Source organism: Eptesicus fuscus, chromosome 4, assembly GCF_027574615.1.
Source record: "Eptesicus fuscus isolate TK198812 chromosome 4, DD_ASM_mEF_20220401, whole genome shotgun sequence".
NCBI classification, from domain to species: Eukaryota; Metazoa; Chordata; class Mammalia; order Chiroptera; family Vespertilionidae; genus Eptesicus; species Eptesicus fuscus.
Window position 1 is genome coordinate 26,748,189 of NC_072476.1, and position 25,400 is coordinate 26,773,588.

At 43.4% G+C, this 25,400-nt stretch overlaps 1 protein-coding gene across 3 annotated transcripts in view; it reads right to left on the bottom strand.

The window, feature by feature from the left end:
- Positions 1-25,400, bottom strand: part of GALNT17 (polypeptide N-acetylgalactosaminyltransferase 17) — a 410,474-nt gene that overhangs the window by 76,159 nt on the left and 308,915 nt on the right. For all 3 annotated transcript variants that reach the window (XM_008141499.3, XM_054714818.1, XM_054714817.1), the window contains one exon: positions 18,200-18,317. In XM_008141499.3, coding sequence (XP_008139721.2) covers positions 18,200-18,317 — 118 coding nt within the window. The remainder of the gene's footprint in view (positions 1-18,199; positions 18,318-25,400) is intronic.

Genomic DNA, 25,400 nt, shown 5'->3' on the forward strand with positions numbered 1-25,400 from the left:
CCTCAGAGCTAATTTCCCCCTGATAACGTTCCAAAAAAACACATTTCTCATAACCATTCTAAGCCCAAAGAACTGGTTGACTTTCTGAGTAAGCAAAAATGGAGAACTTGGTGTGAGCATCAGCGGGGACAAAACCATAAAAAATAAAGCAATAGCTTTTCACTGCAATCTGTACATTCCTTTGGCCTCTTTTGCATCATCAGAATGGACCTTTGTAATTTCCTGCATGACTGTTCTTGTAGGAGGAATGGAATGTGTCACAAAAAGGTTAAAAGGAATATAAAATGCAAGTTTCAAAAAACTTTACTTTTGAAGTGAGGCTTTAATTCTTTCCATTTCTGTCACATAGAGGACACAGAGTTGCATTTCTAAGCTTGAGCACTTTAAAATTTATGAAGTTGTCAAATGCACAATATATTTCCAATTTAGATTTTCCAAAGGGAATGGAATTAATTACAAAATAGTCAAATGGGGTGCCATTTCACGCTCTGTGAAGCAGGCAGTGGCTACCCGTAGCTGTCAGCTGGAAGAAGTGCCCATACATGGTATTTTGCACATGTGTGGACAGTGGTTTCAAAGTTGAGGGTCACAACTGGCAAATCCATCCATCACATTTCCACTTAGACTTCTTTTCCCAAAATAAACTGGTTTGAATAAGAGCTGCCACAATAATAAAGGCCATTAGCATAAAAAAAGATTTTCCTTGCTGAGCTAGGCTGTAATACTTAGGAAATGACCTTCAAGGACAAATGGTTCCAATAGGTAGAGCTCCCAGCAGAAACTAACCAGACTCAGAACATGACAGAGATGTCAGAGATATTTTTGTGCGTTAATCCAGATTCCTCAGTGGGGACTGCAGCCAAGTGATGGGTTATCCTGTTCTGAGGGCCTTTGAATGCAGCCAGCCCATCCAAGCATCATGCTGTAGAATGAGTGGGAAAGCCAGCCCAGAACACCAGATCCAGCCCGTTCCAGGTGCTCCCCCAGGATTTCTCTCCCCTTCGCTTGCCAGGTCCATCATTTCTTCGCCTGATCTTCTTGGCTCTCCAACTCCTTGGCTACCTACTGCAGCCCTGATATCTGCTCATGCCCTTTACCTCCTCATTTTAGGTTCTCTTCCCACTGTCCACTTCCCTGGCCCTGGAAAGTATCCATACTTCTGGGCCCAAACAGCCTTGGTCCCACCGGACCCCAGGTAGCTGGCAAAAGGACATCTCTCACCTGGGCATCTTAGTGAAGTAAGGGGGATAAACACTGATATTTCACAAACTCTTCTCCAATGGGCCAAAGGATGGGATGCCAAAAGGACTAACCTGGACCTGCCCAATGGGCTATATAGGACAGCAAATATCTGAAAGGCTCCAGCATTTGGCTGCCTTCCTATAGAAGCCCTGGAATTTTTGCAGTGGCAGTTCTTGAAGGCTGAGCTCATCACAGTGCCCAGGGTGTTTGCAGAAATCCACCCAACTACTGGATCCAGGGCTGAACAGAGCAGCTCAGGACCCCCGGGCTGTTCTTTGTGGCATGGCATTCAACAGGCCTACACACTACAGGAAACAAAACAGTTATGAACCAAATAGAATAGAAGCAGGTTGATTCTCCCCACCCTTCCTGTGGAAATAGTGGAAAGTGGCAACAAGCACACCAGGCCAGGATGCCTCTTTCTGGTCCCCTGCCCCAATAAATCACCCACATCACTACAGTTCCAATTGGAGAGGATGGTGTAAACTCAGGTTCACATTTACAGAGAATAAAATTATTGCTTTATTCCCAGGGAGATGAATGAGAGTGACAGACTTTTCGGAGTTGTAAAAATAGATGGATGCTTTCTATAAAATAACTCACAGACGCCTATCGTAATTTACAATAGATCTGGCAGGCTGAGAGCTGGCAAGTGAAATTCCGGGTAGAACACCACACTATTTTGCAGTGGTAGAGTAAATGGTTTAGCTATTATGATAATACATTTCAGCACAACAAATATATCTCCCCTTAATAGAAATACATTAGACACCATTTATAAAAATATCAACATTGCAGTTCTGTTTCCTGAACTCTAAGTTAGACATAAATATAACACAATTTATGGATGAGGAAATCCAATTTCATGCTGTTTCAAATGCATTTTTGTTTATTACATAACTACAGTTCTCTATGTCTGAGATAGTATATTACATGAAATAGATGTATGGCAATGATGTCCATCTGTGTCTACATAGGAATTATCAACACTGCATCTATTACAAATGGAATGATTTTAGGGTATATATTTTGTACAAGCAACATCCCAAGCATCTACTACATAAGGACAGCACTACATAATCCTAGTTACTGTGCTAGCTATTCCAAGGGTGGGCGAATGAGGTGCTTTAGATGAGTAAATATCTAAAGTTACAGAGAGCTTTAGAGTCAGGTAGATTTGAGTTGAGTTCTAACTTTTCTACTTATTAGCTGCAAGATCTTGGACAAATTCCTTGACTTCTGTCAAGCCCAAATATCATCATCTCGTAAAATGGAATCAATAATGATTAATTCTCATGAATAACATAATCTTTATAAAGTGCCCAGCATGGTGCCTGGCAAATAATAGTGCCAATCAAAATAGTTTTAAATGTTTCTCTCTCTTATTTAAATGTAATGACATTTGTGGGAATGCAATCTCAAACATAGTACCCACTTACTTATCTTCTTAAGACCAAGTATAGACTAACTGTGTGTAGACTAACTGTGGTGTACAATGGAAACAGAGAAAGCCTGTGGGCTCTTCGTACTGTTGTTTGTTTCCCTTCTCCCGGGTGACCATCCTATTCTCTAGTCCCTCCACCCATCAGATGACAGTGTGTAGGTTTTTCTTGACACTCTCATGCCACTTTCAGAGTTCTGAGGCCCTTAAATGGACATTACCCCTATCCCTTGTCTGGCTTACCTTTAGTATGCAAGAATTTAATTTAGCTTTGACAATCAATAAGACACTTTTAGTGGGGGCGTGCTTTCCTTATGCCTGGCAATTCCTGGATTTTTTCCCAATGCTCTAGCAATAATAACAATTACACCTCCACCCCCCACCCACTAATCAGATCCATGAGCTTAGTCACAGTGAAAGTGGGCTGGGGCAGATTCACACACAAAACGAATCCATGTGTAGCAGCAGTCCCGGTAGTATGGGTTGCTGGACACCAAAAGCCCAAGAGGGCTCCAAGCAGAAATGAGCCTGAAAGCAGTGTGTGGTGCACATTGCTATGACTATACAGCACAGCCAGAGCAGTTTTTTCATAATTGCCAAGGCTTGAAAGCAACTATCCTTCAGTAGGTGAATGGATAAGTGAACTGTGATATATCCAGACAAAGTAATACTATTCAACATTAAAAGCAAATGAGTTCTCAGGTCATAAAAATACATGGAGGAATCTTAAATGCATACCACTAAGAGAAAGAAGCCAATCTGAAAAGGCTACATACTCTACAATGCCAACTATATGACATTCTGGAAAAGGCAAAACTATAGAGACAGTAAAAAGATCAGTGGTTGCCAAGGATTGGGGGTATGGGGATGAATTTTAGTGTAAAAAAAAAAAAGTACTCCGTATGATACTCTTATAATGGATACATGTCTTTTCACATTGGTCCAAACTCACAGAATGTACAGCAGCAGTGAACCCTAATATAAACCATGGACTTTGGGTGATTAAGATGTGTCAGGGTAGATTCATCTATTGTATCAAATGTACCACTCAGAGACCCAATTTTCCACTTCTTTGTACATTTTGAAGTGCTGCTCAGAAAGTGTGTGCCATTGATTGGAACAAGTGGTAATCTGAAGGAGAAAGGTCTGATGAATACAGCAGGTGGGTTAATACTTCCCAGGCAAGATCTTTTAATGTGTCTTTAACTGGTTTTGAAGTGTGTGATGGTGCGTCGTCATGGAGAAAAATTACTTTGCCGTGTCTTCTGGCACATTCTGATCTTTTTATGATCAAAGCATGGTTCAAATTGATTATTTGTTGTCGGTAGCGATCCGTATTAACAGTTTCACCTGATTTTAGAAGCTCACAACACCACACCTTCCTGATCCCACCAAACGCAGAGCATTGTCTTCTTTCTGAAGCGATTTGGCCTTGCAGTCGATGTTTGTGGTTGGCCTGGATTAACCCATGATTTTGTGCATTTGGGATTATCAAAATAAATTCACTTTTCATCGACAATCATTGAAGCAACATTTTACTGATGACTTTTTGGTTTTCCATTTGTCTTTCATTAAGTTGATGTGGCACCCATTTCCCTTCCTTTAAAATCTTTCCCATTGCTTGTAAACAATAGGAAATTGTTTGCTGAGCAACGTTTAATCTTTCTGCAAGTTGTTTTTGAGTTTGACACGCATCTTCATCCAATAATGCTTGTAATTGTTGGTCTTCAAACTTTTTCCATTAACCTGGACGTTATTTGTCTTTCACATCGAAATTATCACTTTTAAAGTGATTAATCCAACGTTCACAAGTATCTTGAGATGGGGCATGTTCACCATACACTTCCTGAAGTAGATGATAACTTTCAGCAGCACTTTTCTTCAAAATAAAGTAATGAATTAAAACTTCCCACAAGTGCTCTTTTTTTTTGGCACAAAATTCGACATTTTTAAGTGTAAAAAGATCTATGATATTAACACCTTCAGAAAATTTGACATATGAAGTTTTGAAGCTTGCTGTCAATACAACAAAATAGCATACATATCAAATTGCATATATATCAAGATATGTGTAACTCCATCTATTGAAAAAAATCCGCATTATTAACTGGTACACCTGGTTTAAGAACCACAGCTTATAAATGCATAATGAATATAGAATTTAAAAATCACTATTTTGTAGGCCCTGAAGAAATACAGATCTAAGCAATGACCATTAGTGGCTGCTAAAACCACTGGGTGAAAGGTTGATGGAAAATTTTATAAAGGAGAATTGGGCTGACAGTACATGACCCCACTGTTGAATCTAAACATAACTAAAAGTCAGACAACCCAATGTTATGTATTTCCTGATGTAATGCGATAGGAAGTTTACAGCACCACCTTATTTTCTTACCAGGAAATAAGGAAGGAAGGAAACTGAGTCTACTCAACCTTCTAGATATAGTTATAGCTTAGAGAAAATGGAGATTCGAAGATGTCAAAGGCATCAAGAGGAATCAATCAATCTGCCATATTCAGATTGTGCAAAATTTTATAGAACAAATGACTTGGTGTCTTCAACAAAGGAATGACATAAGAAAATAAAGATGAGGGGAAATGTTAAATATTAAAAGGTACTTAAGTGACATATCAACCTATTGAAATGTGTGGATCTTGTTTGAAACCTTATTTGAACAAATCAGTTCTAGATAAATAGATAGATAGATAGATAGATAGATAGATAGATAGACAGATGATAGTGAAATCTCACAAACTTTTGAGAAATATTTTTGAAAAACATGAACTGGGTATTGGATTTTACTAAGTAATTTTATGTTGAGCCTATGTTTTAAAAAGTTTTTATATGTTAGCAATACACTCTAAATGGTTATTGGTGAAATATGGGGCTTTGCTTTTTTTTTTTTTAAATCTTTACCCAGGATACATTTTTCATTGAATCTGGAGAGAGGAAGGGAGAGGCAGGGAGGGTGAATGTGAGCGCCAGGTGGAGAGACACAGAGAGAGAGGCATCAACGTGAGAGAAAAGCATTGATTGATTGCCTTTCGAATGCACCCTGACCGGGGATTGAACCCGAAACCTGGGTATATGCCCTGACTGGGAATCAAACCCATGACCCTTCAGTGCTTGGGATGAAGCTCTAACCAACTGAGCCACACCAGCCAGGGCTGGGAATTTCTTTTTAAAAAGCCAAGGAGCAGTAGTTGAAAAACACATAAAATGTTGGTATTTGTTGAAGTTGAATGAGTAGGAGATTGGGTTCATTAGACTGCTCTATTTGTGTGTATGTTTTAATTCTCCATAATTAAATGTTAAATTAAAATAAGAGAAATTAACATAAAATGTAATTACTGAATTCTTCATTCTCCAATTTGTTTTGAGGGGAAAAAATAACAAGAAACAAAATAATCTAAACCCCTCATCCACTCAGGGTGCAATTCCCAGCCTTTACAAAATTAGCATTAAAGGATTTTAGAAACTGTGGAAGCCATTTTATTCTACATCGACATCCCATTGCTGACTGTTCTTTGGAAAGTCTCTTGAGGAAGGTTTATTTGATGTGTGTGTGTGTGTGTGTGTGTGTGTGTGTGTGTGTGTGTGTGTGTGTATGTGCATGTGTGTGTTTTTGTTTTTGCAGCTTTCTACACGAGCCTATTTTTCTTGTTTAAGAGGCTGACAATACATTTCAATCAAGATACAAAATGGCCCTGATATCTAATGCCAGAATTGCTGTTTAAATTACCTTTCTCCTGGTCTTTCTGTGCCCTGTAAAGCAGTTCTGCACATGGTATGTCATACAGCAGTGAATGCTGGGAGGGCAAGGTGGCACTAAAGATGTTCAAACTTTACAGGGAGCTGGCTCATCAGCTGGGGCCCTAGTGGGGCCTCACCATCTCCTTTTAGGGAGGTGCTACAGAAACAAGCAGGCGAACACAGTAGGGCTGAGTGAGCAGCTAGGAATCCCCCGTACCTGCGTGAAATTGGAATATGGAGCAGAGATGCAAGATGTGAAAGTTCTAATCATCTTAAAAAATTAAGATCTTCTCCCAAAAATATTTTATAAAAAAGGACAAAGAGTCCTCAATTTTAAAAAAAACTCACTATTTTCCTAACTCTTCAGTTCTTTAGGTGTAGCACATACAGCAACTCACTGATGTCAGCCACTGTTTCAAATCATACAAGGGATCACCACGCCCTAGCTCCTTTAAGTCAGCTAAACGCTAGGCACTGCGGTCCAGTGGATACCAGAGTGGAATGGCAAACACCATACACTTGTCCTGGAACCCCTCTACCAATTCCTACTACTACATTCCCTTGATATCACACTGCCAGGTCACAGAGGACTGCTACTCCTCAAACCCAAAGTCTCTAAAATGGAACTTCCCGAGTCTCCACCTAAGACCTTCTTCTCGGCCAGTGTTCTCAAACTGAATCCACCTAGATGCTCAGAAACCTGGAGGTTTCCTTCCACTCTCCTCTCATTCATTCCTCACATTCAATTGCCAACCAGGTCCTGTTGGTCATACCTCCTAAGTGGCGCTCACATTCATCCTCTATTCTCCATGCCTACTGTTGCTAAGTCCGACTTTCGGTACTTACATGCACTCTTCTCTCAGCTGCCACGAACTCACCCTCCAGGTCACTCCTTCTCAGTTTCCTTTCCAGCTGTTCCTTCCATGCCTTCCATGTTACTTTTATATGGACTTCTGTCTCATTCCTCCTCCCTTCTTTAGGCAACCCTTTCCCTCTCATGACTTCAAATATGATCGACGTCCCACTGATGGCCAAATTTATCTCAAGTTTTCTCTCCTTAGCTCAGTCCCCACACAGCCAACTGCCTATTGGATGAACTGGAGTGTTTCAGAAATTACAGACTGACCATATCTAAAATAGAAAACATCAACTCTCTGCCTTCTCTAAACCTCCTCTAGTGGTGTCCTTATCTCAGAGAATAGCACTAGCACCTCCCACTTGCTCAAGGAGCAACTTGGGAGTCAGCCTTAATCCTATTTTCCTTCAAAATTCTGTTTCTGAATTTATCCATTTCTCTCCCACTGCCCCAACCATAGTCCAAGCTCTCTCAGTGCCCTTCTTCTGAGTCTACTGAGTTTTATAATCTATTCTCCACATGGCAGTCATAATGATCCATTAACTTATTTTAAAAAGTCTGATGACCCTACTCCCCTTAAATCTCTTTAAAGGAGCAGGTGGTGAGCATATAGTACTATATATACACAGGGTGTCCCCCCAAAATATATACGCACTTTAACAGCTGATAGCTCAATTGATGTTTCTTTCTTTTCAGATTTAACTTTAATAACTTAAATTAATAGTTATTCAAAGTGTGTATATATATTTGTATTTCATATGTGTGTGTGTGTGTGTGTGTGTGTGTGTGTGTGTGTGTGTGTGTGTATTTTTTCCCCAAAATGTTCACATTGGTCCTTCCACTACATCTAACAAGTTTTCCTCTTCCTTTCTTGCTTCAACCATATGGAATTTCCACAGTTCCCTGACACGTTTTCCTCTGAGAATTCTAAACCTTTGCACATTTTTTTTTCTCCTTGACTAAAATAATCTTTTTCTTTTTTAAACCACTTTATTGAGCTATGATCAACACACAAAAAAATCAACTTGATGAGTTTGGAGATAAGTGTACACCTGTGAAGCCATCACCACAATCTATGCTGTAAATATATCCATCACCTCCAGAAGTTTCCTCCTACACTCTTTATTTATTACTAGAGGCCTGGTTCATGGATTTGTGCACTGGTGGGTGGGGCTCTCCGATATCCCCTGAGGGGTCCTGGATTGTGAGAGGGTGGTTCTCGGGTGACGCACCCTGGAATTGGGCTCCCTCCTCTCTTCTCCCAATATTATGTCACTTCCTCTCTGTATCTGTCTCACTTCTTTCATCTCACTTTACTGTAAGCTTGACAGTAACTGACGACTTGTGGGCATTTAGCTGCAAAATGCAATTATTTAGCAAACAGGATTTACTTAGCCTGGAATCTAGTTGGCCTAAAGCAGGACCCTGCTCAGTGTCAGGTTCCCACCCAGGCCTTTCTGCCAAGGCAGAGTCCTGTGGTGGCAGGAACCTCCTTCTTCCCACCTAAGCTGCTCCTTCGCCTCTTGCCCTTCCCAGAAGTTGCCCACTGGCACCACTGTCCACCTGGAAGGAGGGAAGCCATGGCCAGTTTCCCAGCTGAGAGTGGTAGTGGGAAAATTCGCTGCCTCCACTGGAAATCAATATTAAGTAGAGGGGCTGGCGTGGGTGCCAGACATCAGGGCCACAGCCAGTAGGTCCTGCATGTCTCATCATTTAGCTAATTGAGTCGAAAGTTTCTATAAGAGCCAGACCCATGACCTCTGCAATGGGCTAGAGGCCCAGTGGGGAGCCAGATCTGAAGTGAGGAGCCAATGGGCTAGAAGCCTGGTGCATAGATTTGTGCACCGGTGGAGTCCCTCGGCCTGGCTGAGGGTATTGGGCGGAAGCTGGCTCTCCAACATACCCTGAGGGGTCCTGGATTGCGAGAGGGTGGTTCTAAGGTGACACACCCTGGAATTGGGCTCCCTCCTCTCTGGTTCCAGGTGCATCACCAGAGAACCACAGCTGCCAAGCCACTGCAGCTCGGCAGCTCCTGCGTTGAGCATCTGCCCCCTGGTGGTCAGTGTGCATCATAGCTACCAGTTGGATGGTCGAATGGTCGGCCAGTCACTTAGGCTTTTATATATATACTAGGGACCCGTTGCAGGAATATTTCCTGCAAGACTTCTGGCGGGCTTCCCTCCCGCCCCCCCACCTCTCCTGCTGCGGCGGGCGGGGCGGGCCGAATGGGCGGGGTGCCTCCCGCCTGTCCCGCCCACCCAACCCAGCCCGCCTCGCCCCGCACTCCCGACCCTCTGCGCCCGCTGACACAGCTGTCTCTGTGCATGCGCTGCCGCCGCCTCTGATCACCCTGACCCGCCGCGCACGCTGCTGCTGCCTCCTTGGCCCCTCGCGCTGCTGCTGCGCGCCCCACCTGCCCACCCGCCCTACCACGTGCAACCCGCCTCGCCACGCCCCACCCACAACCACCACCACCTCCAAGGCCATCGCGGCCTCACACACCACCTGCCACGCCCCGCCTGCCACCTCCACTGCGCGCCCCACCCACCGCTGCTCACACTGCCCGCCACCGCCTCAGAGGCAACCATGGCCGCATGCTCCACAGCTGCGCCGCCGCCCACCCGCGCAGCCACCACGCTTTCTGCTTTCTTCACTCCTCCCTCCCTCAGCATATGCAAATTAACCGCCATCTTGTTCACTCTGATTGGCTGTAGGCATAGTGAAGGTACAGTCAATTTGCATATTACTGTTTTATTAGCTAGGATAGATTATTTTTACTATTACCAGATTATTACTATTTTGTGATAACACTTAAATCATATAACCATTTCAGTAGATGCAGAAAAAGCATTTGACAAAATTCAACATCTGTTCATGGTAAAAACTCTTAACAAATTAGATATGGAAGAAACATACCTCAACATAATAAAGCCCATCCTACCTAATAAAAGCATAATATGCTAATTGACCATACCTTCGCTACACCCACAGCCAATCAGGGCGCTATGCAAATTAACCCAGCAAAGATGGCGGCCCCCATGCGCTGCCCCACCCCCCATCCCTGAGGGACCTGGGCAGCTGCGTTGCCCCCATCATGATGGCGGCGCTGGGGTCCAAGCCTCGACCCTGAAAGAAGGCAGAAGGCAGTTGCCAGAGCCAAGGCCTGGGTCCCTGGTGCAGGATGAAAACTGGTGCCAGCAGCCAAGTGAAGGAAGGTCTATGGCACGAATCTTCGTGCAACGGGCCTCTAGTATATGATAAGTCCACAACTAAGATCATACTCAATGGTGAAAGTTTGAAAGCTTTTTCTTGGAGAGTGGGAGTAAGACAAGAATATTCACCCTCACTACCCTCATATCATAATACTGAAAGTTGTTGCCAGAGCAATCAGGCAAGAAAAAGAAATGAACAGCATCAGAATTGGAAAGGAAGAAGTAAAATTATCTCTAGTTGCAGATGACATGATTATATATAGAGAGAAAATTCTAAAGACTCCACCAAGAAACTGTTAGATCTAATCATTAATTCAGTCAAATCGTGGAATATGAAATTAGATCATAAAAATCAGTAGTGTTTCTATATATTAACAAATTTTCTGAAAAAGAAATGACCCCACTTATAATTGCATCAAAAACAATAAAATACTTAGGAGTTAACTTAATCAAAAGGTAAAAGATTTCTACTCTAAAAACTATAAGGCATTGATTTAAAAAATTGAAAGCACAAATAAATGGAAAAGTATTGTGTATTCATAGATTGGAAGAATTAACATTGTTAAAATGTCCATATTACCAAAAGCCATCTATAGATTCAATGCAATCCCCATCAAGATTGCAATGGTATTTTTTACAGAGGTAGAAAAAATCCTAAAATTTATATGATGCCACAAAAGAACCCAAGTTGCCAAAGCAGGCCTGAGAAAGAAGAGCAGAGTGGGAGGCATCACACTTCCCAATTTCAAACTATAATATAAGGTGATAATAGCATATATGGTCAACTAACATTTTACTAGGGAGCCAAGAATACCAATGTAGAAAGGACAGTCTCTTCAATATATGGTGTGAGACAACTAGATATTCACATGCAAAAGAATAAAACTGGACCCTTATCATACACCACTCACAAAAATAAACTTGAGCCCTAGCTGATTTGGCTCAGTGGATAGAGCATTGGCCTGTGGACTGATGGGTCCCCAGTTCGATTCCGACCAAGGGTGCATGCCTGGGTTGCGGGCTCGATCCCCAGTAGGGGGGTGTGCAGGAGGTGGCCAATCAATGATTCTCTCTCATCATTGATGTTTCTATCTCTCTATCCCTCTCCCTTTCTAAAATCAATCAATCAATCAATCAATAAATAAACTTGAAATGGATTAAAGGCCTAAATGTAAGAACAGAAACCATGAAACCCCTAGAAGAAAACATGGGGGGGGGGGGGGGGCGCGGAAAGAGCTCCTTGACATGGGACTTGGCAATGATTTTTTGGATATGACACCTGAAGCACAAACAAAAAATAAAAAAATAAAAAGCTTTTGCACAGCAAAGAAACAAACAACAAAGTGAATAGACAACTCACAGAATAAGGAAAGTATATGCAAACCATACATATGATAAACCATGCATATTAGCCATATATGCAAAGTGTCCCCTCAGGAGTTCGACCAGGAGACTGGGAGTTCCATCGCTCGCTATGATATGTGTTGACCACCAGGAGGCAATGCAGAATGAAGGAAGGCCCTGGCCGGCAGCCAGAAAGCCCCAATGGGTCCTGATCACTGGCCAGGCCTAGGGACTGTACCCATGCATGAATTTCATGCACCGAGCCTCTAGTTCAAATTACAAAAATAACTCATACAATTCAATAGCAGAAAGCCAAATAAACCAATTTTTAAAAATAGGCAAAATATCTGAATAGACATTTTTCAAAGAAGACAAACAAATGGCCAATAGATACCTGAAAAGATGATCAACATCACTAGTCATTAGGGAAATACAAATCAAAACCACAACAAGATATCACCTCACATCTGGTAAAATGGTTGTCATCAAAAAGACCAAAAAATAAATAAATGCTGGCATGGATGTGGAAAAAAAGGGATCCCTGATGCACACTGTTAGTAGTGTTGTAAATTGGTACAGCCTCTATGGAAAATAGTATAAAGGATCCTCAAAAAACTAATAACAGAATTACCATATGATCCAGCAATTCTACTTCTGGGAATATGTCCAAAGAGAAGGAAAACACAACTTGAAAAGATATCTGCACCCCTATGTTCATAACAGCATTATACACAATAGCTAAAACATGGAAGCAACCTAAGTGCTCACTGATGGATGAATGCATATATGTAAAGCATGCAATGAAAAATTATGCATCCATAAAAAACGAGGAAATCTTGCCATTTGCAACAATATGGACGGACCTTGAGGATATTATACTGAGTGAAATAAGACAGAGAAAGACAAATACTATATGATCTCACTTTTATATGGAATCTAACAAAAACAAACACCCCTAAAACAAACCCCCCCAAATTCATAGAGAAAGAGATCAAATTTGTTGTTACCAGAGGCAGGGGGTGAGGGGAGAGGAGATTGAAGAAAGGTGGTCAAAGGTACAAACATTTACTAGGGATATAATGTACAGCATGAGGACTACAGGTACTGCTGTATGATGTGTATGGAAGTTGTTAGGAGAGTAAATCCTAAGAGTTCTCACACAAGGAAAAAAAATTCTTTTTTTTTCTTTCTCTTTGTACTGTATCTATACAAGATGGAAGCCAAATAAATATATTGCAGTAATTATTTCACAATATATCTGAGTCAAACCATTATGCTGTGCACCTTCAACTGATACAGTGATGTATGTCAATTTGTTCTCAAAACAAATAAATAAGTAAATAAAGTTTTTTTTAAAAGGACATTACAAAATATCTACCCTCTTAGAAAGTTTTTTAATTGTATAATAAGTATTAACTCTAGGCACAAGGCCCACACAGTAGATCTCTAGGATTTACTCATCTCGCATGACTGTAACTGCCTGGCATATTCCTACTCCCACACTCCTCTCCCACACTCGCTTTGTCTATCTAAATTCAACTCATTTTTAGTCTTAAACATCTTTTCCTTAGGGAGACTCATCCCAACACTCTAGACTAGATAATTTCCCCTTGATATATTCTCCCATAGCATCCCCATCCTATCTTTTCATACTCATCACATTGATAATTATCTGTTAAAGGAATGGATTTTCTGCCTGACCATGCCTATCTACAGAGGTATCTGCAGTGAAGGTGCCTGCTGGAGTAGAGAAGGCACTCAACACGTCTTCCTCATATTCAAAAGCATTCGACTGACCTGTTGGCATATAATATATGCATCCAGATTAAAGTCCAGTCTGTGAAACCCAAAAGCCTATTCTATCCCCAGACAAGACTAGGAACTTCGCTCTGAATTTTAACACAGATATACTCTAACCCTGCACTATGAAGACATTCATACAGCCAGATATGACCAATGCCAGAACCAAAGCCACAAGCAATCTAGAGATTAGAAAAAGTAAACAAAATTCCAAAACATACCCTTAAGTCCTGAGATTTGGGGGATATATATGGCCCAGTATGAGTCCCCTCTAGGAGTGACAGTTTTCCAATCACAACATTCACCAGATGTAGTAGACTTGAGCCCAAGAGTTCCAAATGGAAGACAAAGGTCACAGGAGGATTCTGGGCATTGGGGGCCTGATGTCAGGGGCTTCAGAGAGGGCAGGGAATCTCTCCTGATTCAGATGGATGCTGGAGGGTGAGTCTCAGACCCACAGACAGAGAAGAGGCTGGGGATCAAAGCACCTGTCTCATGTTTCTGTGTGAGCTAAGACATCTATATTCATTCGTCCTCAGACATCAGCACTCCTGGTTCTTGGACTTTCAGACTCAGACTGGAACTGTATATATCCCCTGATTTCCAGGCCTTCAGATTCAGACTGAATTACACCACTAGCTTCTCAGAGACAAGAGACAAGGTGAGCAAGAGATGGGACAGAAGTGATCAGTGTGAGTTCATTTGGGGGTCTGGGGTTTTCTGAATGATCCCTCTCAAGGAGGCAATTTCCAAATCTACTGATGAAGCTATCCTGATCGGCATAGGGACTCTCTGAGCACCCCAGCCTGTGGGTGACCCTTTAGATCAGGCGTCTTCAAACTACGGCCCGCAGGCCACATGCGGGTGTTTTTTCTGTTTTGTTTTTTTACTTCAAAATAAGATATGTGCAGTGTGCATAGGAATTGGTTCATAGTTTTTTTTAAACTATAGTCTGGCCCTCCAATGGTCTGAGGGACAGTGAACTGGCCCCCTGTTTAAAAAGTTTGAGGACCCCTGCTTTAGATCTTCAATGAGTTGAGCTCAAGTGGACTGGGCCAGGCAAGGTGGCAAGGATGCCCATCTTGGACCCACCTGAGTCATAAGAATGGCATCCAGCTCTTCAGAAAAAAATGGTGTGGCCCAAGGCATCCAATTATGCAACTAGCAGTTGTGGCACCCAGGTCTAACTCTGCTTTTAAAATATACATATTATTACTGATTTCAGAGAGGAAGGGAGAGGGAGAGAGAGAGAGAAACATCAATGATGAGAGAGAATCATTGATTGGCTGCCTCCTGCATGCCTCACACTGGGGATCGCGCCTGCAACCCAGGCCTGTGCCCTAACCAGGTATCGAACTGTGACCTCCTGGTTTATAGGTTGACGCTCAACCACTGAGCCACGTCGGTTGGGCAAAATCTGCTTTTTAAAAATATTATTGTTACTCTGTACAAATTAAAATATATACATCCTTTCCCCCTAATTTACCAGGATATGAGTCTGAATGCATTGACTGGGACTATTGTGGAACATCGGCAAAAACTGCACCCAGGAGAAGGCCCTCAGGCTGGGATGGGCCAGGTAAGAAGGTTATCACACCTGTGCATCCCCCACCCACATGCTTACTTATCTCCATCTCCATCTCCATCTCCATCTCCATTGTGGGTCCTTGGCCTCACAAATATTTTGAACAGCCATGTGCACACACATGAATCCTGTCTTTTACTCAGTCCTCGAGGGTCCTATTCGAGCTAAGACATTTTCTGATAGTTGTAGGATCTGACAGCGCCTTTCTATTGTCTTCCATTAGGAACAGCTGTGTGACAGGGTTCAGCAGTCTTGCCTGTCACTCTTTTATATGAGGATTCAGAATAAGTAGTGCCTTTTCTTCCCAAAGAAGACTGATATACCAGGGAAGTCTGAAGCCATCTGATTTTACTCCACTTAAAAGTGATCTATCTGCTCTTCTCTCCTTGGAGATTTTTTTCCCTCACATTTAGGTATGTTATAATAATATGCCTCGTTAAAAGTTTCTGATGAATGTTACTCAGAACAAGATGAAACCTTTCCATTTCTAACCTCATTTATTTTCTCGGTTCTGGAAGCTTTTCTTCCCCTTCACTGTATTGTATTGATTGTTTTGGTCACAGGCAAGCTGCCTTTCATCCGAGTGACAGCCGGAAGTCAGCCTTGAGCCTCAGCGACACTGTCTATTTTTCCTATTCTTGTGACACTCTACTTTCTGAGGAATTAAAAAGTAATGAAAAATGTCAGAGAATAGGTAGAAAGATTGCAGATGGACCTATTTCTTGGTGAAAAAAAATCCCAAAGAAAGTATGGTATGCTCATATTGAAAATTTCCCACTTAAGTATAGGATTCTGTATCGTTTCTCCTAGCTAATTTATATAAATGTATGTGTGCCCGCTGTATTCAAATTATATATGTGTATAGAAGAGTACAAAAAGCTTGAAGTTTTTTCAAGCTGTGGGATGGCTTTCTTAAAAATGTATTATTCCCCCAATTTGTGCTCTAAGAAGTATAAAATAGCACAAAATGAAAAGAAAAATACTATGATTGGTAAACAAAGCATCTTACATAGATCTCCAGGTAAAAGGGAGCCCTATCCAGGAACCTACAGTCACTTGGTCCAGACACCTGCATACTAAGCTCAGGAGGAAGTAGGTATGGTTACCTAAGGGGTTGGGGGTGGGGGCTGTGCTGGGTGAGCTGGGAGTGAGAAGAAGGGACTCACTGTGGGCCCGCAATGGCCATGAGGACACCTGGAGGAGGGCCTTGGAACATGTGAACTCTCACGTGGGCTGCTTTCTGAGAAAAGTATGTATTTGTTAGGAAGCTGATTAAGGTCAAGGTGTAGACCCAGTAGCACTTAAGCTTGGCCATGTGACAGAATCCCCTGGAAGGCTTGTTAAAACACAGGTTTCTGGACCCCACCCCAGAGTGTCTGATGTGGATCCTGAGAATCTGCATTTGTAACAAGTTCCCAGATGAAGCTAATGCTGCTGGTCAGGGACCACACCTTGAGAACCACAGGATAGTGTGTAGATGATGGCTCTAAAGACCCTGAACCCAGGCCCTGATCTTTATGGCATCAACAGCACTCAACTCTGCTTTAAGAATGGGCAGAAAAATAGGCTTCTATGGAGTCAGCACAAGGAGGGATGAGAAGGTGGGAGCAGGGCCAAGTTCAACATGCTAGGTCCAGATCTGTGTCTGCAATTAAATTCAAAACAGATGAAAGACAGTGTATTAGCTATGATAACATATTGATGGATTTTTAATTGCTGGACTTTACAAAGAAATCTCATGCAAATTCCACTGAGGAAAGAGCCCTGCCTGGAATTGAAAGCACAGGAAGAGTCTGTGATCTCCAAAAGGGAACGATTTTAGGATCCAGAGAGGGTCTCCACCATTTCCTTCACTCATGTAGCCTGACCATTCATTACATCCTAGGGGCACACAGCCTTTCATTCCACAAAGTGGACTCAAGTGTTGATGAGGGGCTGATGGGGAGTCTTAAAGTTACTGAGCAGCTAGGGCTAAATCAATGAAATCACAAACAGAGCAGGCTTTGATTAGGGATAGGGATTCTGCACTGGGTACCTGCCTGGTAGAACAAAATCGAGAATACAACAGAAAGGCGCAAGAAATGCAACAAACTTAACTCCTTACAATTGTGTCCTGGGCCATTTCCAACAAGCCTACTTTCCAGGGGCCTAGGTATGCAAACGCTCAGGACAGGGGGCAACAGACACAGAGACCTCGGCAGGAAGGGCGTCCTCCCAGCACTCATTCTTTGCAATGTGGAGAGAGACTTGCACTAGGCAGAGCAGCAAGTCTACTATTAAGAGGCTGACGGGGCCTAAAGGTGTACCTTACCAGTTGGGGGTAGTCCCTTATCTTAACTCTAAAAGGAGGAGGTTGGAATATATCAATGTGTCCAATTTTTATTTTATTTATTTTGCAGTGGAATTCTCTTTTCAAACAAAATCTTAAGCAAAACCCAGTATATAACATGTCTAACAGTGGAAGTGATCTGGCCTAGGGGCCCAGCAAGAGGCCCATTCTGCATTCTTCTCACTCCCCGACCCTGTCATTCTCTTTAGAAGCATTTCTGAGACAAGGGAGGGTCCCACAGAACATGGCCCTGCTCTTCTCTGGCATCTTGTGATTCTAAAATGTACACAAACCATCAAAATTCATAGAATGGCAATACTAACTTAAGGAGCAATTTAATTTTAAGACAAATGTAAGGAGAGAATGAAACCTGAAGAGAATAGAAAATAAATTCTGTGGCTAATGTCCAGAGTGAGTCACCGAGGCATGGAATAAATTGTTCAACTCTTTGCAAGGGAAAGCCCAGGATTCCCTGTCTAAAGAGGGGTGACAATCTTGCTGAAACATCCTCAGGGACAGGGGTGGGATGAAGGAATCTGTCATTCACCAGCTAAGGAAGTTTTAGATATACATGAAGGTGACCAGGCAGCTCTGCTCACAAATGTGAACAAGAGCAAAGGTTGCCATGTCACAAACCTTGATTCCAAGTTCGATGTTTTCTCCTCCATACACATCCATCCCAGGGTCCAGTAGACCAATTTCACCAAAGAACTTCCTGTTGACTACGAAGGAACAGCCAATCATTGCTGGTGTCCTGTGGAAGAGAGAGGGAGAGAGATGCTAAAGTGATTAAAGTCATCACATACTAGTACACACACTGGAATTTTATTCAGCTACTAGAAAAAAGGAAATCCCACCATTGCATCAATATGATGGGCCTGGAGGGCATTATACTAAGTGAGCTAAGTCAGACAGTGAATGACAAATGTTCTCACATGTGAAATCTGAAAAGAAAAAAAAAAAAAAAAGCCTAACTTGTAGAAACAGGGGGAATTGTGCTTACCACAGACTGGGAAGTGGGGGAAACGGGGAAATGTTAGTCAAAGGGTCTAAACTTGCAGTCGGAAGATGAGTAAGTTCTGGATATCCGATGTATGGCATAGTGATTATAGTCAACAATACTGTATTATAAACTCTAAAGTTGCTAAGAGACTAGATCTTAAATGCTCTCACCAGAAAAGGAAATGATGATTATGTGATGTAATGGAAGTGTTAGCTAATGCAATGGTGGTAATCACGTTGCAACAAATACATGAACCAAATCAACATGTTGTGCACATTAAACTTACACAGCGTTATATGTCAATTATATCTCAATTTTTTAAAAAAGATGCTAAAGTCATCAGCACCAGAAGCCCATCACAGGCACCATCCTGTGGGGGTGGTTCCACTCTGGCCAATGGGATAACTTCCTGAAGGCCTCAGTGCCCATACCCCCATTCTCCATATAGCTATGTTTTAGCTTCAGTCAAACTATGGGACCCAAAGCATGTAGGGATAACCCGGCACCTTTGCAGCTTGAACAAGAACAGGTCTCACATGTCACGTGAAGTCTGCAAACATGGAGACTAGTTCTCACTGCATGTCTGGGGACAGCTGTGTGACAGGATGGGTGCATGGGAAGTCTCAGAGCAGCTCAGAGGAGAAGAACAGATGTGCCTATCTCCTGTCCCAGGAAGAAGGGCTTTACCAGTTGGGGACATGGAGGGAAACTGGAGACAGGAAGGTCAACAGGAGGAGGTCTAGACTCCACATTCTGATGGGAGAAAGTGGATCAGGATGCTGGTCCTCACAGAGGGGAGAAGACTCAGAGGAGACGCTGGTGTCTCAATCCACAGAGAAGGGGTACTGAGCGGGAGAGATGAAAGGTACTGACAGGGTGACCATTGGCCAAAAAGTCTGGAAACAAATATTAATATTTTATTTTTGTATATATGAATCTTCTAGATTATTTCTTCTGGAGTAGGCTAAAGGCACAAGTTGAATTCAATGGAAATCAGAGACAAAAACCATCTGAGGCAACACATCATGGATGCATGTGCAGAAATTGATGGAAACGCAGCATTAATCTACAATGTTCATGGCAATTTTGCATAAAGCATTGAACCCTGCATTGCTAATAACGGACAACCCACTGTTACATTTTACATACCGCATTGTATTATATTATATTACATCCTGTATTGTAGTACAATATCAACAAATTCTTTATGTCTTTTCATCTCTGCTTCCAGACTTTCTACATACCCTTGTATAATAAATCCATTCAGCAAATATTTTCTCAGCACCTACCCTTTCAAAGGCATTTTACTGGTGCTGTAGGGGGTAGAAAAACACACAATATACTTCCTGCATTCAAGCAACTAAGAGTCATCATCATTATTACTATATTATTATTATTATAGCAGCTATTTATTGAGTAATTACTATGTCTCCAGCACAGTGCAAAGTACTTTTTCACACACTGACTCAGTTAAAAACCACCACAGCCCTGTGAAGGAGGGGCCATCTCCACTTAAAAGCCAAGCCCCGCGGGGATTTAGTGGCCTGGCCCTGAGTCACATGTAGGGCTCAGAGACCACTCAGCTTCAAAGCCCTACTGATACGTGGCACCCTCTAGCCCTTGTGATATGTGGCACCCTCCAGCCAAGGCTCCATGGAGGAACTGGCAACCCCCAAACTGACAAACACCAGACGTGCCATTAAGATGCTGTTGTGGGCAAAAGAGACATCTCACAAGGAGGCCCGGTAAAACTCCCCTGGGCCACTAGGAAGGTACTCAGTGGCATTCTCTGGGGCTGAACTATAGACCTCAGTCTCAGATCCTCATCTGCTCCTCCTGAGCTTGACTCTGACCTCAGTGTCCAGATTTCTGACTCTATGGAATTCCTCTTGCTGCCCACGAGCCAGGGCAGCAGTGGGGCATGCTGGAAATAGCAGTGTTCAGAGTTGAAAGAACCCAGTGTGAATGCTGGTACTGCCACTGAAAACAGTACTGGGTTAGTAATGGAGCACCCTGGGTCCCAGTTATTTCTGCACAGCATGCTGCTGTGAAAAGATGTGAGATGAGCCCAGCACACAGGGCACAAGCTCAGCAAATAATGCTCCTTTGCCCTCTACTGAGGCTCATCCAAGCTTTTCCAGAAACCTCCTAGCAATCATACCTGTGTACATGGGACACTGCCCTCTATTGGTGCGGCTGTGCCACCCCAGCTACACCTGGGACAGCAACCACTCACTGTCAATCATTTCCTTCAGCCCTTGACCCCTCAAAGAGAAACAGTAGATCTGCAACCTAGAAAAGCACTGTGTGAGCCCAATCTCCTGCATCAATCAACCAAACCTAAACAGTCAATCAAGTTATGTTTTTGCTGAAACTTGGAATTGAGGCCCATATGCAGGGACAGGGCATTATTGGGGACAGCTCTGGTGCATGTGGATGATGGTACATAGGGAGCAAGGCAGGTACATAGTGGAGATGTGAGGCCAGGGGGTGGGGGCTGCCTGGCAACTTCAGCTGCCCATCTGCTGAGAGGTGTGGCTCCACTCTCTGCCCACGGGCATGTGAGTCCCCTGTCTTTGTGGTCTGTCTTCCTTGACTTAAACCCTGTTAGACAGGCTTCTGTTCTTGCCACCCAACTGTGATGATGAGACTTGTGTCCCCTCCTACGTATGACCCAGGGTGGGGAGGGGGTGGTAGCCCACGGCCAGGAGAGGCAAACTTCAGGGAAGATTCATTCTGGGACAGCTAAATGCCAGGGTCCACCCTTGTGATGAAGAAATGCCACAGACACGCATGCTTGGAGTATGGAGGTGCAGCGTGGGAGTGCAGGAGTCTGCAGAGAAGGGGGGCAGGAGGCAGCCTGTACTAAGTCAGTTTTCTAGAGAGTAATTTCTCAGCACATCAAGACATTCTTGTAAGTCACAACAATCCCCCATAAAAGCTTGTGCCTGGTATCTGGAATTGTTTGATGTTAACACCCATGTGAAACTAAGATCCTTATCCAAGACTCTGTACTTCCTAACCTCTTAAAGGCAAGCAGGGCAGTTAAAATCGCAGGGCACAGTCAACAAACACTCCCAAAGGGTAGCTTTGGACACTGCCTCATGGGGAAAGCAATGTTTCTTTGAGATTGACTCAGGGCCCACCTGGGTCCATCTGCATCAGCACCACCTGCACCAGCATCACTTGGATGGCCCCTTAGAAAATGCAGATTCCTGGGTGTGGCCTGGGACCAAGGAACCAGGTTAAAGAGACTAGACTCAGGAATGTGTGTTTGTAGCAGCAAAGTCATCTCGCTCCCCCCATCAACAGAGAGGTTATCCCTCTAATTTCTTAATTTGCCATTGTATTCTCAGGAGCTAGTGCCTTGCCTGATACAGAGCACTTGCTAGATCCTGTTGAATAAATAAATGAGTGCAATGACTGTGCTGCCTGCCCTTCGTGGGGAAGGGCTCCAAAAAGGCTCAGGGATAGCTGTCTGAACTGAATCAGAACCCAAGGACAGCAGGGGAGTGTGCTGTAGCTAGGGCCAGAAGGATGGAGGAAGGGGGGCGGGAATGAAAGAAGGGCAGAGAAGAAGACAGTAGGGATAGTGGGGTGAGGCGGAGGACGGAGGGGAGGAAGAGGAAGGAAAAGAGATGAGAGTGCTGGAGGAAAACGGGAGAGATGGGAGGGAAGGGTCCAAAGCACAAACTCCCCGAGTCAAGGAGGGCAGACTGGATTCCTGTCCTTCCAGACCCTTTCAGATTGCCTTGGGGAGACACCTTCCTCTGTCAAGCAGCCTGATGTTCCCATAGAACTGCTTTATGGAAATATCAGGCTAGTGTTGGTTATGATGGTGAGAAGAGAATTCACAGTACGAGTGCCTTGGGTCCTCTATGGGCTGGTTACTGTTCTGTTCAGCATATTTGACCAGGTTCCACCTCAGAAGCCCTGGGATTCCTCATGACAGAACCAAGAGGTCTCCTGGGGCCTCTTCATAAAAACCAGGCCTCAGCAGATGCCCAGGCTGGCACAAGGGCCCCCAGGAGGCCATGGCAAAGCAGGCCTCTGTCTGCATCCGAGCCGGTGTCAGAACCCAAAGACGAAGGACAGGAGGTGGCTCCTAATGTAACAGGAACATGGAATGAACATGTGAAATGATCCCCTAAAAGCCAAGGTCAAAAGTCTGTCACTGTGTCAAGAAAAACACACCTGACGGGGATGGTGGGAAAGATGCCGGCAGCGGCCTAGAAACCAGCCCTGGAGGGAGGCAGCCTCCCCACAGAGCCAAGACCCCAGTCCTACAAACAGCAGATTCTGAGGCCTGCCCTACAGTTCAGGCAGCTAATGGATAGTAGGTGAAGGTGGGGACTAGATAACTAAGAGACATATCCTCACCCACAGGTAGACCGATTCTAGAGCTACCTGACTGGCTGACAGAGAGCAGCTGTCCTCTGTATGGGGAGAAACAGGTCTCCAACAGAAAGCCACCTCCTGGCCCCACCAGTTAGCCAGGCTTGTCCTTATAGTCAGCCAAAAGCCAGCGCGCCCACCTACCCCTCCGAGGCTCCCTCGATGCCTGCCCAGCCACACGAGGCACAGTCAATGGCACTTCAGGGTTGATAAGATTCTGGAACATGAGCCTATAGCCTCATTTTTCACACACAATGGCGGCAATTACCACCATTCATGCAAACATTCCCAGTCAAAATCACTCAAAGATGATCATCATATTAAGGGATCTGCCACAGTCTAATAGCTCCATTACATAGAAGAACAGAAATGAAAAGTAATCACTCTTATTGTTGCTGTTACACAGAATTTATGCAACACACACAACCTTTCCTGCTGAGAGAGATGAGAAAGGAGCAAAGAGAGGGTAGCGGTCCCAGGAACTCTCACCAAGATCTGCAAGATTTTCTCAATGTCAATGCTCCCTCTTCTCAGAGGTGACAAAGGCCCATCTGTGTCCCAGATTCCTCTATTCACAGTCCTTCGCTGGCTCCCTGTTCTCTCCAGAATTCAGTGCAGGGTCTTCCTTGGCATCCCTGCCCTCCTCATATCTTTCCAGCCACAGGCCCCATACACTCCATGGCCTGGCCACCCAGGCTCTGCATTGTCTCAGAAGCAGTGCTTATACCTTCTTCTCCTGAAACATCATGTGACCACCTGCATCTATCCAGATCCTGCCCACATTTCAACACACATTTCTTTCTTTTTGAAAACCAGTATGTTACAAAAAAACTAATACACAGCTCTTAAGAAAATATACCTCAACAAAAAATAAGAAAAAATGTTACATATTTTTATAAATAATAAAAATATCATATGTATTCTCTGATGATAAGCACTTAGCTCTGTGATTAACATCCCTCCCCTATCATATAGCTTACCTCCTCAAGTATCTGGATCCATCCATCCTTCCACCCCACTGGGACCTCTGATCCACTGCCCCACCGCACCTTACAGTGGAACCCTCCCCCGTTTCCTCTCTCCCCTCCCTACCAAGCTCAAGGCCATAGTCCATTGTTACAATGGTGCTCTGGCACTCTCCTCTCACTCTGTTGTTCTTAGTTGGTAAAACCTTAATGCTGATACTCCATCTGTATCGCACAGCTGGACCTGGTCAGAGAAATATGTAACCATATGGGTTCATTTGACTTTAAATTCAGGGCCACGAGCTCCAGTGGGTCCTTAATGCTGCCCTTCAATCCTGCTACAGGCCCTGAGTTACTCCTCTCTCATTCCTAGAAGATTGTGCCAGGCCTTCTCTCCCTCTCAAACCTCTAACACCACCTCCTCCTTCCTCACTCTCAACCGATGACCTACTTACCTAAGAAAATAGGAAAAAAAAAGGAGAATGTCTCAACTCCCACATCTACCAGGATCTGTCACCCACTTTCATTCCTTTTGCTATAATTGACTGTCTATGCTCTTAGCTGAGGCTAACATGTCCTCTTCTCTCTTGGGCTGGTTCATTCCATGACCTCTCTGCTCCAGCCACATACCCAAAATAACTGAAAACGAGTGTTCCAACAGTAACTTGTACATGCATGTTCATAGTGACATTATTCACAATAGCCAACAGATTTAAACAACCCAAATATCCATCAATAGATAAATGGATAAACAAAATATAGTACATCCACAGAAGAGAATATTACTCAGCCAGGAAAAGAAATAAATTTCTGATACGTGCTACAATGTGGATGAAACTCAGAAACATTATTCTGAGTGACAGAAGCCAGATACAAAGAGGCACATATTATATGATTCCATTTATATAAAGTGTCCAGAATAGGCAAATCCATATAAACAGAAAGCAGATTGATGGTAGTCAGAGGTAGGGGAGAGGTGGTAGAGGGAGTAACTGCTTCATGGGTATGGGGTTTACACTTCGGGTGATGAAAATGCTCTGGGAGTGAATAGATGGTTGCACAACCCTGTGAATGTACTTATTGCTACTGAGCTATAGGCTTAAAATGACTAAAATTGTAAATTTTATATGTATTTTACCACAATAAAAAATACTGAGCTGGAGATAACAATCCTAAAACTCACTTTGTCTTATTTCATTATAAATATGAAGTTAAAATTTCCAGTTGCCATTAGAACAGAGGGCAGGAGACCAGAGGGGTGCTTCTATCTCTGTTCTTGCCTTCCATTTATGGAGACAGATTTTCCAGTACTCTGAAGATCAAGTCCCAAAATGTTTCAAGTTGTAGCCAAAACACCATATGTTCAATCTGAGGTGAAGACACAAGCCCCATTGTGCTCATTGTAGGATGGGTGGGGACATATGGCACCAAGCACACTAACCTGAAAGTCCTGCCACTTCTGGGCAGCCATCCG